Genomic DNA, 15,660 nt, shown 5'->3' with positions numbered 1-15,660 from the left:
TGGTCATTTAGATTGACAGAAAGGCTATGGGAGAAATGCAGTTTGTTTCATTCTTTTTCAATGCTGCAGTGTCCATAGAGTTGATCGAGTGCTCCATGGTTGACGGCAACATTTTTATGACCTTCTGGTACACCTACACAGTTGAAGTATGACTCCATGCTCTCCAGCATTGTGCTCAAATTCACTGGCAGGCAGTCCAATGCACTCAGTCTTCTTCTATAGCTTACTCTTGAAGCCAGCATCTGTAACCTCTGCAATAGGGTGAGGTTATGAGCTGACTCTCCAACAATGTGATTCCTTGGGCCACCCTATCACTCTACTCTTGCCTCAGTACACTTTTGTTGGTAGAATTTTCCAGTGCAGAGCCTTCTTGTTGTCTTTGTAAACTCGGCATGGTTCCAATTTCTCTGCCAGTGTCTGCGAGAGTACATTCGGTGACAGTGTGCGCTCAGGAGCAATTTATTCCTCTTCCTCTGTTCCAACTGGGCCCTCTACTTCTGTTGGATCTTCAAAGTGAAGAGAGGGACAAAAGTAAGCAGTGACAAAGGCTAGCAAAGCCATTTGAGTGACAGCTCAAAGCAACACCACCTTATTATGCAAAATGTGTGAGAGAGATTTCAGTGAGGAGTATTTTTTTTTTTATTTAGAGATACAGCACTGAAACAGGCCCTTCGGCCCACCGAGTCTGTGCTGACCAACAACCACCCATTTATACTAACCCTACAGTAATCCCATATTTCCTACCACCGACCTACACTAGGAGCAATTTACAACGGCCAATTTACCTATCACCTGCAAGTCTTTGGTTGTGGGAGGAAACCGGAGCACCCGGCGAAAACCCACGCAGTCACAGGGAGAACTTGCAAACTCCGCACAGGCAGTACCCAGAAATGGACCCGGATCCCTGGAGCTGTGAGGCTGCGGTGCTAACCACTGCACGAGTAAAAGAGGTTAAAATGGCCAAACACCCAATGGAGCATATCCTCCAACCTCACCCATCTCAATGACCCTGACGTGACCCCTGCCCACAGTTTCTATGGCAGTCTCTTCTACTGGACTCACAAAGTGAATGGACGATGGCTTTTCTCTTGTCCAAATCCATTCACTGTTGTGTGATAAATTAGACAAACTTAGAGAAGATAAAACTCTAAGTCCAGTTGAGTACATCCGTGCACACACTGAATCAAAGAAAAAGATAGAGGCACGAGGATATATAAATTCGATAGGAAAGGGAATAGTGTCAGAGAATTAGCAGACAACTATTCCTATATTCAAAAAGGGAGATTAAACAAATCCAGGGAACTATAAACCAGTTAGCTTAATGTTGATGGTAGAGAAGATACTCGAATCTTTGCTCAAAGTTGTAATGGAAAACTATCTAGAAACCAAAAAAAAAAGTATAGTAGGCATGGAATTCAAAAGGGAAAGTCATGCCTCCCAACCTAACTGAATTCTTTGCAGAAGTAACAGAAAGTGTAGACAAGAGTAATGCAGTTGATATATACATGGACTTTCAAAAGACCTTTAAGAAGACACAGTAGGCCCATGACTGAAGGCAAAGCTTGTAGAATCAAAGAATAAGTAGCAGAACGGATAGCAAACTTTTTTTAATTCATTCATTGGATGTGGGCATTGCTGGGTAGGTCAGCATTTATTGCCCATCCATAATTGCCCTTGAGAAGGTGGTGGTGAGCTGCCTTCTTGAACTGCTGCAACACTTGAGGTGTAGATACACTCACAGTGCTGTTGGGAAGGCAGTGCCAAGATTTTGACCTAGCGACAATGAAGGAACGGCGATATAGTTCCAAGTCAGGATGGTCTGTGTCTTGGAGGGGAACTTGCAGGTAGTGGTGTTCCCATGCAACTCATGCCCTCATCATTCTACGTGGTAGGGGTTTGGAAGGTGCTGTCAAAGGAGTCTTGGTGAGTTGCTGCAATGCATCTTGTAGATGGTACACACTGCTGCCATCGGTGGTGAAGGAAGTGCATGTTGAAGGTGGTGGACGGGGTGTCAATCTACTGGGCTGCTTTTTCTTCAATGGTGTCGAGATTCTTGAGTATTGTTGGAGCTGCACCCATCCAGGCAAGTGGAGACTATTCCATCAGACTCCTGACTTGTGCCTTGTAGATGGGCACAGGCATTGGGAAGTCAGGAGGTTGAGTTACTCGCCTCAGAATTCCCAGCCTCTGACCAGGTCTTGTAGCCCCAGCATATGTGGCTGGTCCAGTTCAGTTTCTGGGCAATGGTAACTTGCAGGATGTTGATAGTGGAAGATTCAGCAATGATAATGCCATTGAACATCAAGAGGAGATGGTTAGGTTCTCTCTTGTTAGAGATGGATATTGCCTGTCACTTGTGTGGTGTGACTGTTACTTGCCACTTATCAGCCCAAGCCTGGATATTGTCCAGGTCTTGCTGCATATGGACATGGGCTGCTTCAGTATCTGAGGAGTCGCGAATAGTGCTGAACATTGTGCAATCATCAGAGAACATCCCCACTTCTGACCTTATGATGGAGGAAAGGTCATCAATGAAGCAGCTGATGATGGTTGGGCCTAGGAAACTACCCTGAGGTACTCCTGCAGTGATGTACTGGGACTGAGATGATTGACCTCCAACAATCACAACTATCTTCCTTTGTGCTATGTATGGCTCCAACCAGCAGAGAGGTTTCCCCCGATTCCCATTGACTCCAGTTTTGCTAGGTCTCCTTGATGCCATACTCAGTCAAATGCTACCTTGATGTCAAGGGCAGTCACTCTCACCTCACCTCTGAATTTCAGTTCTTTTGTCCCTGTTTGGCAAAGGCTACAATGAGGTCAGGAGCTGAGTGACCCTAACAGAACTCAAACTGGGCATCAGTGAGCAGGTTATTGCTGAGCAATGGCCACTTGATAGCACTATCGACAACCCCTTCCATCACTTTGTTGATGATCAGGAGTAGATTGATAGGGCGGTAATTGGCAGGGTTAGGTTTGTCCTGCTTTTTGTGTGCAGGACATACTTGGGCAATTTTCCACATTGCCGGGTAGATGCCAGTGTTGTAGCTGTACTGGAACAGCTTGGCTAGGAGCGTGGCTAGTTCTGCAGAACAAGTCTTCTTCATCGGTCGAGGCATAGAGTATACAATTTGGCAAGTCATGCTGCAGCTGTACAGAACTTTAGTTAGGCCACACTTGGAATATTGCGTACAATTCTGGTCGCCACACTATCAGAAGGATGTGGACGCTTTGGAGAGGGTACAGAAGAGGTTTACCAGGATGTTGCTTGGTCCGGAGGGTATTAGTTATGAGGAGAGTTGGATAAACTCGGATTGTTTTTACTGGAACGACGGAGGTGGAGGGGGAACATGATAGAGGTTTACAAAGTTATGAATGGCATGGACAGAGTGGATAGTCAGAAGCTTTCTCCCAGGGTGGAAGAGTCAGTTCCTAGGGGACATAGATTTAAGGTGCGAGGGGCAAAGTTTGGAGGGGATGTGCGAGGCAAGTTTTTAAACACAGAGTGTGATGAGTGCCTGGAACTTGCTGCCGGGGGAGGTGGTGGAAGCAGGTACGATAGCAACGTTTAAGAGGCATCTTGACAAATACATGAATAGGATGGGAATAGAGGGATACGGACCCCGGAAGTGCAGAAGGTTTTAGTTTAGACAGGCTTGGAGGGCCGAACGGCCTGTTCCTGTGCTGTACTGTTCTTTGTTCTTATTGCCAGAATGTTGTCAGGGTCCCAAAGCCTTTGCAGTATCCAGTGCCTTCAGTCGTTTCTTGATATCACGTGGAATGAATCGGATTGGCTGAAGACTGGCATCTGCGATGCTGGAAACCTCAGGAGGAGGCCGAGATGGATCATCCACTTGGCACTTCTGGCTGAAGATGGATGCAATGCTTCATCCTTGTCTTTTGCACTGATGTGCTGGGCTCCCCCGACGTTGAGGATGGGGATATTTGTGGAACCTCCTCTTCCTGTTAGTTATTTACAAAACAGAGAGTAAGGGTTAAAGGCAGTTACTCAGACTAACGGTAGGTAAGAAGCAGTGTTCCACAAGGATTGATACTGGGACACTGTTCTTCACCATTTACAGAAAAGATTTGGAAGTGGAAGGATAATATCAGAATTCCCAGATCACACTAAATTGGAGAGTTTAGTTAACACTGAGGAAGATTGTGACTAAATACAGGAGGACATTAATAAGCTTGTTGAATGGCTGTGTAAATTCTAAATGAATTTCTATAGAGATAACTGTGAGGTGGTACAATCTGGTAGGATGACGAAGGAGGCCACCTACTCTTTGGAAAATAAGGTAAGAGGAGCAAAGGGATCTCAGGATACAGATTCACAAATCATTAAAAGTAGCAAATTGGGTTAATGAAGCCATAAAAAGCAAACAAACATTTCTAGGGAAATATTATTCAAAATCAGGGAAAGTATTTAGAACCTTGATTAGACCACAGTATTGTGCACAGTTCTGGTCTACATATTACAAAAAGGATATAGAAGCAGTGCAGAAAGTGCAAAGAAGATTTACAAATATGATATCACATCTGAGTGGATATAACTATCAAGAAGGACTGAACAGGTTGGGACTCTTTTCTCTATACAGGTGACCTGATAGAAGTCCTTAAAATTATGAAGCAGTTTAATAGGGTGCAGACATAAAGAAGATGTTTCTACTGAAGGTGGAATACAAAACCAAGGGCTATAAATAATAAAAGCAAAATACTGCAGATGCTGGAAATCTGAAACAAAAACAAAAAGTGCTGGAAATGCTCAGCAGGTCCGGCAGCATCTGTGGAGAGAGAAGCAAAGTTAACGTTTCAGGTCTGTGACCTTTCATCAGAACTATCATCAGGCTAAAAATAATATAGTCATTAGTAAATTCATTAAGGAATTCAGGAGAAACTTGTTTACTGAGGGAGTGGTGAGAATATGTAACACACTACCACTTGAGGCCGTTAGCATCAATGAATTCAGGGGGAAGCTAGAGAGAGAAAGGAATGGGTGGATATGTTGATATGGTGAAATGAAGTAAGGTAGGAGGAGTTTTGTGTGGAGCATAAATGCCAGCATAGATTATTGGCCAAATGGCTTCTTTCTGCACTGAAAAATTTAATGTAAATCTATGTAAGAAGAGACTGTGACTTTGAAAGGTTGTGATAATATTTCTGTCAGCATAGAATAGTGTCGCTAAACGTGAAAGATAGTATACAGTTAGTATGAGAGAGAAGTAGTTGTGAGGACAGTAGCAGGGTCAGAGTGCACAAATAGATGCAGACTGAAGTTCAGTGAAATGTGCTACTGTGAAAGGACGTGAGTGGTGAGAAGTGAGAGAGAAGACTTGGGAATACTGAGGCTTCATGTGGCGCTGGAATAAGTAGAGATGAAGAGACGTTAGTCAGAATCTTAAATTAGTAGCTCTGGTGAAATCACTAAACTTCTTCAGCTTTAGAGGCAAATCCTGGGTGTTATGCTATAAGTTTTTATCTGCTCTGCCAGCTCTACCTATTGGTTCTATGCAACTTGCCTGGGCACACTCTTGCCACTTTTAGTGAACAGCCATTCCTTCATCCAGCTCATCCCCATCAACACCACTACAGAAGCATCTGAAAATCAAGAGAACCTTCTTGCATCCTCTGGCTGCCAATTTTACTGTTCAACTCTATTTCAAATGAAAGCAGCTCAAGTGCAATTTCCCTTTATGAGGTGCAGATAGCCTTTAATTGGTGTCACTGACCCCTGATTTCCTGCCTCCTCCAATTGGCAGACTATCCATAAATTGGCAGAGTAGTGCTGGTAGTTTGCCAATCCTAATCAAATGAGGAACAAGCACCCATTTACTACATACGAACATACGAATTAGGAGCAGGAGTAGGCCACTCGACCCATGGAGCCTGCTCCACCATTCAATAAGTTCATGGCTGAACTGATTACTCCACATTTCCACCTACCCCCGATAACCTTCCTCCTCCTTGCTTTTCACTGGTGTCTCTCCTTCACGTAACTGGGCACACCGACCAGGTTTCTGGTGCTATTCAAACTTCTCTTTCATTGTCTTTGTCATTCTCTGATTAGGATCTCTGCTATGTCAGTGAGACTATTTGATGCAAGATTTTTGCTTAACTTTCAATGGTGAGAAATGGAATTTATCTAAGAACAATGCTGCCAAAAATAAAGTTTGATCTTGGATTCTCTCTTCAGCAATGGTGAGCATTCAGGCATAGATCTTCAGATAGAGGCAAGATATGATAGTGAAGTTTTGATTTTTTACCTAATTTAGTAATACTTTCTTGATGCCATCACTATGGTTTTGAAGTCTGATTTCTTTTCTTCTTGGTTTGGTAGGTGTAATACTTTGAATTAATTTATTTAAAAGATGTAAATATTTTAAACTATTTTATTCTATTTATTTAACTAGTTTAAAGTGTTAAATAGGTATTTTCGCTGATAGATATTTAAATAGTTAATATTTTTTCCATAGTGCTCTGTGACAATACAGCTGCAACTGATAATGTGTATCTTGGATCAATATTGATGATTGGAAGAACCTTTCAGGTTTAATGTTTCTTGCAGACGATAAACCAGGAGTATCCATGGGGAGAGTGTAATCCCAACATACAGCTAGAATATCATGACACTTATACAACTTATGGCTGTTTACAAGAGTGTAAATCAAAGTATATAAAAGAACACTGCGGCTGCATACCCTTTCTGCTACCAGGTTGGTAAACATTTTCAAAGTGCATTTAAAGTGGGCCAGAAGACTTTCCCTTTAAGGTCTTACATATCGATTTTACACTGTGGTGAAATTAGAATACTCAAGATATAATTGGAGGTTTTGAGGCCTCCTGCCCACTGGAAATGGGATGGTACTGACCCAAAAATGGTGGTGAATGATCCTGCCATTCTTGCGGCTGCTGCAATCTCTTTCCCCCCACACCCCAGGATATCTGCTTGCCGGCAGATTGGTGAACGTTTTCACTGGGCAGAATCTTCTGCTCTTAGGCTCTGAGTGTGATTAGGGACCACTTCCAGTTCCTGACCCCGCTATGACTGGCAGGGTGACCACCTGGGAGATCTTCCCGGATGAGGCCAGTTAAGAGGCTACCCCCTGGTCTGCCATCCAATTACAGAGGGTAGGCAGGTCCCTGAGGCTGCAGGCCCAACCAGAGGGCCTGCAGCCTTGGAAGGATGGCAATTCCACCGCCAGAGGTGGGTACTACCACTGTCAGAGGGGGAAATGCAAGGGCACCTCCATCTTAAGACACCCTCTGAAGTGGTTTAGATGTGTTTAAAAAAAACTCTGTCCATAGCTGCGAGGCCACCCCTTTGTAGGGAAATGTCTCCAAAGAATGGCCGGCGGTAACAGCTGTGGCCCACTGATGGCTGCAGCTCTGGTGGGGGGGGCAGGGGTGGTGATTGTAGGAGGCCTCATGATACCCACAAGCCAGCCGCCTCCAGGCATCCACCAGGAATGGCCCTCAGTGGGGGGCCCATCCGCCACCAGGAAGATCCCAGTGACAGCCCTAATCAGCCCACAAATGGGCATTTAGTTATGCAGATTGGCTTCCCACTGCTGCCAGGCAGGTAGCCACTGCCAGTGCTGCCCCACCTCCAGGTAGACAGTCTGGAGGCGGGAATGCATCCGCCCTCTGACCCAACACATACTTCTCTGAAATTCCTCCTGGTCCCGCCTTGAAGTCTGCCCCAGCAGGAAGGGGAAGATTCTCCCCAGTATGCTAATTCGGGTGCTATGGCGTACGTAGGATTCCGTTTGGCATTTTAGGGCATTATTGGGTGTAGTGTGCACCATATATACTCTGCCCAGTATTATCTGGCAGTCCAGCTAAATAGAAGCCCAAAGATACAATTTTTCAGTATTTTTGTGGGGCTGGGAGGATTAGGAGTGTCCCTCTGAGCTCCACAAAACCAGACTGGGCCACTGCAGCTCTGGGTATACCCCACTCACGAAATTGAACCCCCACTCCTCCACAGACCTGCATACTTCCATTTTTGAGGCTGACTGGTCCATAGTGAGCTGGTTGCTCTGATGTGCTTGTTTTCCACCCACAACCTTCCATTCTTCCCGCCAGGAATATCAGGTGGCCAGTTGGCATCCTGCACCCAGCAGGCCGACCGAGATTTCCACCAGGTGAAAATCTACCCCATTGGGAAATGAAATTTAATTTCAGTGGGGTACATAATGGATAAATAACAGATTGAATGCCCATTATACAGTCTATCCTATTTCTTTTTCAATAAAGAATATCAGGCGGGTGTACAACTGAAGGCTGATACAATGCTGCCTGTTTTATATTGGAATTGAATTTCACTCCCAGCGTTCTCTTATACAAATCAGTTACTGACTTTACTGAATATGATTGTTTGGGAAGTTTCCATATATTTTAATGACTTTCTCAATTGGCCAGTCATATTTCTATCAATATCATTTCTAAAATTTCAAAGCTGAGCAAAGCTTTAGCATCTCCTATTAGGTAGGATCAAGCAATGGAAAATTTAGAAACTCCATGGAAATTGGATGTATGTTTTAAATCATCATTATTTTTAGAAACTGGTCGGAGTTATAATGAGCATTAGCAACAATATGGTCATGTATATATTTCCTTTTCAGACAGAAACAGGGCCTGTGAACAAAGGGTGAAAGACAATACTAAATTGTTTGCACTATTGTTTGTGTTGAGGCTAGCAAATATTCTAAGCACCGTTCTATTTGCTATGACAAAAAAAATCTTTTAATCCACTTTGCTAGAACGCAGATAATGTGCATCAAAAGACTCCCATTTATCTTATGGCATGTTTTATATCTACATCAAAGAACTACGATTGAGCAGAGGAGGATATGGCAACTAAAATTTAATGGTTATTCATTCTTTAGACGTGGAATTTAACACTAAAAGAAAAGCTTCAGTAAGGTCATTGCAAACTCCTACGCTTCCACCAGTGATTTCTAAGTAAAAGGGTACTTTTGGTTTGTAAATGTTTAAGAAATATGGCAGAGTGGTACTAACTAGAGATTAGTGTTGGAGATAGTAGCATTGGCGGAATGGCACCACCTCATAGGTGGCATTCAATGTGCAGTTTGAGCTCAGGGGTTGGGGCTAGAGATGATGTTATTGGAGGAGTGGTGCCACCACAGAGGTTTATTCAGCACCATGGTAGCTACAAAAGCAGTAAATCTACAATGGTAATGGCTCTGGTGCAGCATAGAAACATAAGAATAGAAGTAGGCCATTAATGGTTTTGCTACATTTTGGCCAGTTGCACACCATAAAAGCCCTGCTGAGCTACTAAAAGAGAGACCAATATATTGTACACAATGGTGTCAGACCAATTACAACAGCAATGTGGTCATAAAGTACATGTAATTAATCGATGGCACAGCCTTAATACAATTTAGCCTGAAGTTTCAATCTCCCCTCAACTTGGCAAAGCAATAATTGCCTACGTGGTTATTACATGCAACAGTTTTAACATTGTTAAATGCATTTTTTCCAGGAAATGGGCCTGAATGTGAACCAGAAAAGTATTACAACTGTGCATATCCCATTCTGCGTAAGTATCGTGCCTTGAAAGCAAAAGCAAATTAATTTTCTTTTCTTTCGGTTCACATCATCTCAACAGAAGTGGTAAAGTAAGGCAAGACAGTGAAATTTGATTTATTAATAATAAACTTAACCAAAGCAATACAAATCAGATTAGGAGATGATCTAGGCATCGGATTTGGAAGTGACAAAGGCACACCCAGCCCAATCGATCCGCAAAATGCTCCTTATTAACATCAGGGATTTGGACAATTGGGACACATATTATTTGAGCACCATTCTGACATAGTCCTACTCATCTATCTGCCAGTATCCCAGACTACTCCATCAACATCCATTCCCTTCTAACCAGCAGGACAGATCTACCATATGTGGCAGCACAGTGCTATACAGTCAGGACGGAGGGGCCCTAGGAGTCCTTAACATTGACTCCAGACCACAGGAAGTGTTATGGTATCAAGTCAAACATTAACAAGGAAACCTGCTGCTGATAACCATCTTCCACACTCCCTCACCTGATGAATCCATGTTGAACACCACTTGGAAGAAGCACTGAGGGTTACAATGGCACAGAATGTACTCTCGTTGGGGGATATCAATGTCCATCACCGAGAGTGGCTTAGTTGCACCACGACTGACTAAACTCATCAAGTTCTGAAGGACATATCTGCCAGACTGGACAGGTGTAGAGAAAACTTCCAAGAGGGAAAAAGCTCATTCTCACTAATCTATCTGTCTCAGATGCATCTGTCTATGACAAAATTGGTAGGAACAACACAGCATAGTCCTTGGGGAGACAAAGAACCTCTTACTGGGGATACCCTCTATCATGTCGTCTGCCACAGTGCAAAATGGAATAAATTCAGAACAGATCCAGCAGCTCAAAACTGGGCATCCATGAGTTACTATGGATCACCAATAACAGCATTTTTGAATTCCACCACAATCTGCAAACTTATGGCCCAGCATATTCCCCACTCGACCATTTCCATCAAACCAAGGGGCCAACCCTTGTTCAATGAAAAGCTTGGGAGCGCATGCCAAGATCAGCACCAGATGTACCTAAAAATGAGGTGTCAGCCTGGTGAAGCTACAGCAAAGGATGCTAAACAATGGAAGCGGCATGCTAAAAACAGAGCTGAATTCCCCGCCATGGCAGAACAAGTCTTCAGCCACTTCTCAGTGCACTGGATGCAGTAAAGGCAATGGAGTGCTAGTAAAATTGAAAATAATGGGATTTGGGGAAACTCCATTGGCTGGAGTCATACATCAGCACTGTGGGAGTGCCTTCGCAACACAGACTTCAGCAGTTCAAGAAGGCAGCTCACCACCACCACCTCAAGAGCAATTAGAGATGGGCAATAAATGCTGAACTTGCCAGTGATGCCAACATCCAGAGAATGAATAAATAAAAATTTTTAAATGCCCCAAAGGAAATATCCACTGGCAAGAATATCCACAGATTAAAACTTGCTTGCAAACATTTTTCCACAAGTCGTTTTGCCAATATGAAAAGGTGATAATGCACAGAGCATATGAATGCATTTTAAATGATACATGTTTCTGTATCAAATGGCCACATAGGATTTTACTTTTCTACACTTAAACAAACCATATTTATGGAAAAGATCCAGCCTTAGCTTGATTTTACATGTGTGCTGTATCAGGATCCAAAGAAATCATCTTGGGTAACTACAGGACATGATCTAACTTGAAATAACAGAGGTCAACATTTTGCCAGCAGCTGAGGCAGAGCTAGGGTGAAATTTGAGAAAGGATGTCCCAGTTTGGGGCAGAGCTTGGATCCACCAGGTTTCCAACCCTTATCATTTACCCTACAAGTAGGGGCATGGGCCTCTGTCATCCCCATTCCACTTACCTGGCTCTTTGGTGGCATGTCTGGAACAATTTCCAGGTCAATCCTGAGAGTAAATGTTGGTCTTAATCTGGTTTTAGGAAGGTACCATCAGCACTGAAAAGGAAGGTAATTGATGCCAGAAGGATTGATGACCTATAGTAAGCTCTGCCTCTGCTCTCTGATGGCAAATGCTTAAGGCAAATGTTCTTTGACCTAATCTAGACCTAGAGTGTCCCCTTTTAAGGTGGAAGCTTGCCACTCTGACTTTTGCTTCCTCAGTGAGTAGGCTTCTGTACTGCCCGATTATAGGCACCGGTGCCCACCCCGAATATCCCAATGACCCTATTTCCAGGATTGGGATGGGGTCAACAGCATAAGGTGACACTGGAAATCCTGCCCCATTGCACTTATACTCCCTCAAAAGGGTCCATGGAATTTCCACCCCTTTGAACTTTCCAAAAAAAAGTGCTCATGTACATGGTACATGTACATTGCTGTTGTCAAAAATCTGCAATGTTACTCAGTCCCTTTTTCCCTCCAATTTTCACTTTTCTCCTGTACTAAAAGCAATGGCTTATCCTCAGGATCCATGTGCAATAGCAGCCCTCCCATACCTCGGCTAAATAGACATTCTTTATGCGTGAGCGTGGAGAATGAATGTTCTGTCATGGAGTTCATCACAGTTGAACCTAATCCTGTCCTCTTCTGATGTCCAGGCATATGAGAGTACATTTCCATCTTTACTACCTGGCAGAGCAGACAGTTTGTCTATTGCAGAACTGGCACCAATTTTCTTTCATTGATTCCAATGACATGAAAAGTCAGTGGGCTATATTACAAATGATAATCTGGTCCCTCATTTGACAATGACAGACACATTGGTCAATTTTATTTTCCCTTCTGCATAGTCTAGTGACACAGAGGGCAATTTTACCCCTATCCCTCTCTTCCCCACTGCCATCCCAGCACAGCTAAGCTAACTCATTCAAAATGATAGCTGGAATGTAATATCATCTTGATGTCTATGAATTAAATCTGCACTACACAGTAAGCAAGTTGGGTAACATACAAGGACATTTTCAAAATTTGTAAATATGTGTGCTCCCCCATCAAAAGAACTGAAAGAGTACTTAAAATTAAAGGACACATTGCTTCCCGCATCCCTGCCAACATTTTGTTGTTTGGAGAATCCTGTTAAGTAAACGTTTCAATGCATTAGCCAGAATATTTTGTAATGTATCATATAGAAATGTCACTTGAACGAGATTAGGAACTTCTTTTCCAGCATCTGGCCGTTTTAATGGAAAAGAGGTGTTGTCTTCTTTTCACTTACAATGAGATAAAATTGATCCTTGTGGCACCTGATTTACAGATGTAAAACAGGCAGAAGAGAACCATTTCAATGGAGCAAAGTACTGTGCATTAAGGAAGTCTGTAAAACATCTGACCCAAAGATTGATTCCTTTCATTGAGGCCCTAAATATTCAGCTAAGTCTCTAGGACCAATCTCATGTGATCAACTTGCCTCTGTCTTTTGACCTTGAGGAATTTTTAGCAAATATGGTTTCTGCAGCCCTACCATTGGTGGAGAGAGAGCAGCTCCAAGGAAGTTTGCCACATATATCTTTAAAATAATTTTGGGGCACATCCGCCTTTGGGACTAAGTTCAAATATACACCTTTGTGAATTGAACACAGAGATTTAAGTTTTCTGCTTTAGAAGAAATTACGTTTATTAAATTGCAGCATGGATTTTGTGTTATGAATATCATCAACTATTCATTAAAAATAGAAACAATTTGCATTGTCTGTTTTATATTCAAGGTTACATAGGAAAAAAGGGACTTTGCAAAGCAGGCGCGCACAGCTTCAGCTGTCCAATTCCATGCGAAGATATCAAATACTCCCCCACTGTGTCTTACTCCACTTTTCCAAGTCACAGAGGATTGCAGTTTCTGTCCAAAAAATTTCAGAAAAGCAACCAGTATATCAGGTGAGTAATGTTGCCTATTCCTAAACAGATTAAAGATGTAGATGCTTGTATTTGTAGGATGGAATTTTGTGAGACCCCTGTGCCACCCCTAACACCTGATAGACAGCAGATGGCCTATCAGAATATTGCACATGCACTGCTTGAGATGTTACAACCATTGCAGGGTTTGAAAAAATATAGCTCATGGCCTTTCGATCATACCTCTTTGAAGAAAGTGATTGCACTGGAGAGGGTGCAGAGGAGATTCACCAGGATGTTGCCTGGGCTGGAGCATTTCAGGTATGAAGAGAGACTGAAAAGGCTAGGGTTGTTTTCCTTCAAGCAGAGAAGGCTGAGGGTGAACATGCTTGAGGTGTACAAAATGATGAGGGGTATTGATAGGTTAGATAGGAAGAAACTTTTTCCCTTAGCGGAGAGGTCAATAACCAGGGGGCATAGGTTCCGAAGAAGGGTCACTGACCCGAAACGTTAACTCTGCTTCTCTTTCCACAGATGCTGCCAGACCTGCTGAGTGAATCCAGCATTTCTTGTTTTTGTTTCAGATTTCCAGCATCCGCAGTATTTTGCTTTTATTATATTGGCATAGATTTAAGGTAAGGGACAGGAGGTTTAGAGGGGATTTGAGGAAGAATTTTTTCACCCAGAGGGTGGTTGGAATCTGGAGGGGTGGTAGAGGCAGAAACCCTCACAACATTTAAGAAGTACTTAGATGAACACTTGAAACGCCATAGCATACAAGGTACGGGCCAAGTGCTGGAAAATGGGATTAGAATAGTTAGGTGCTTGATGGTCGGCACGGACACAATGGGCCAAAGGGCCTGTTTCTGTGCTGCATAACTCTATGACTCTATGAGCTCAAAATCATGCTCTGTGACATTAGGAACAGGCACACTAACACCTTCAAATTAAATTACTTTGTCTGCTATTTTAACAAAGGGGTAAACCCTTTTATTAAGCAGGTTTTCTTAAAATAGTGGAGAGATGAATTTCATTAGAATGTGTAAAAATGTTAGTTACTCATATTACATATCCAAATTAACAGAGCATTTAGCCTCACTGTACCACAAATGTGTCAACAAAAAAAGAAAAACTATTCTCAATTAGATTGCTTCATCACATTTTTATATACAGGTAGTTTTATGTCGGGCGTCACTTAATGGTCAGGGCCAGACCCCTTCTACCTGCTAGTCTATTAACGTAGTGGCTGTTTATAACCCCAATCCCTGGCTGAAATCTAGATCGGATTGATCAATGATTTTACAGGAAACAAGATTAAACATCCTCAATCTAGTTCGACAGCATAGAGCTACTATTTACAGCTATTTATGTTCAAATGGACCACAGGCTGGCTGAAATGTGAAGCAAAAATTCTACGTTACTGCAGTAAGGAATTTTTCTGAGATTGTAGTTTGAACACTTTGCTGATGTAGAGTCACTTTGTGAACCACTAGCACCAGTACTGGGGAAAGAGGGAAGTGTTCTAATGGGATGGGCTCTACTTAAATTAGGCCGGGACCAGTGTCCTGGCAAATTGAACAACGAGGGCAGTAGATAAGGCTTTAATCTAATAAAGGGAGCAGGAAGGATTCAGGAAAGGGTAAATTCAAAAGCAGCATGAGAAATGTCAAGACTCAAAATAGAGCAGCATTTTGGGTAAAAATTAGCAAAGTGGGTCTGGTAGGGACAGTGAGAGCAGTAAAGGTAATAGGACATTAATGACAAAGGTGAAAATCAATGATATCTGGTTGATAGATTTTTGGAGACAAAGGGAATTAAGAGATATGGAGATAGTGCGAGAAGATGGAATTCAGGTGGAAAGTCAGTTATGATCTAGTAGAATGGTGGAGCAGACTTGAGGGCCAAATGGCCTACTCCTGCTCCCATTCCTTATGTGCTTATGTACTCTGCGGTTGCCTTATGTACATCAACCTGGTACTAACACTGATTACCAGAAATAGGAAAATGTTAATTTCCTCAGCACAAACATCCCTTGGCTTGATGAGCGTAAAACATTGGCAAAACAATATTAATCTATGCAACATTTGTCAAACATTACTTTATTAGTAGAATGTGGCCACACACGATCATGATCCTATTTTCTTCCCTTTCACTCCCACACAGATCTGACTGGACCTGCCAAGAGACAGGCAGGTGACTTTATCACATATAATATGTTTTTTAGCTAGCTGTTAGGATTGCTAATGGAGCACATCTCTTCCTTAGCCATGCATTCTGCCTCCACCAAGAGATCT

The 15,660-nt window shown here is 42.8% G+C and overlaps 1 protein-coding gene across 1 annotated transcript in view; it reads left to right on the top strand.

Moving 5' to 3' along the window:
* Positions 1-15,660, top strand: part of LOC137371504 (acid-sensing ion channel 5-like) — a 109,537-nt gene that overhangs the window by 47,090 nt on the left and 46,787 nt on the right. Inside the window, exons 6-8 of the mRNA XM_068034239.1 lie at positions 6,569-6,716; positions 9,512-9,568; positions 13,240-13,408. Coding sequence (XP_067890340.1) covers positions 6,569-6,716; positions 9,512-9,568; positions 13,240-13,408 — 374 coding nt within the window. The remainder of the gene's footprint in view (positions 1-6,568; positions 6,717-9,511; positions 9,569-13,239; positions 13,409-15,660) is intronic.

The sequence above is a fragment of the Heterodontus francisci genome, chromosome 1, assembly GCF_036365525.1.
Source record: "Heterodontus francisci isolate sHetFra1 chromosome 1, sHetFra1.hap1, whole genome shotgun sequence".
Taxonomy (NCBI): domain Eukaryota; kingdom Metazoa; phylum Chordata; class Chondrichthyes; order Heterodontiformes; family Heterodontidae; genus Heterodontus; species Heterodontus francisci.
The sequence above is the reverse complement of the archived record's forward strand: the minus strand, read 5'-3'. Positions and strand labels throughout refer to the sequence as shown.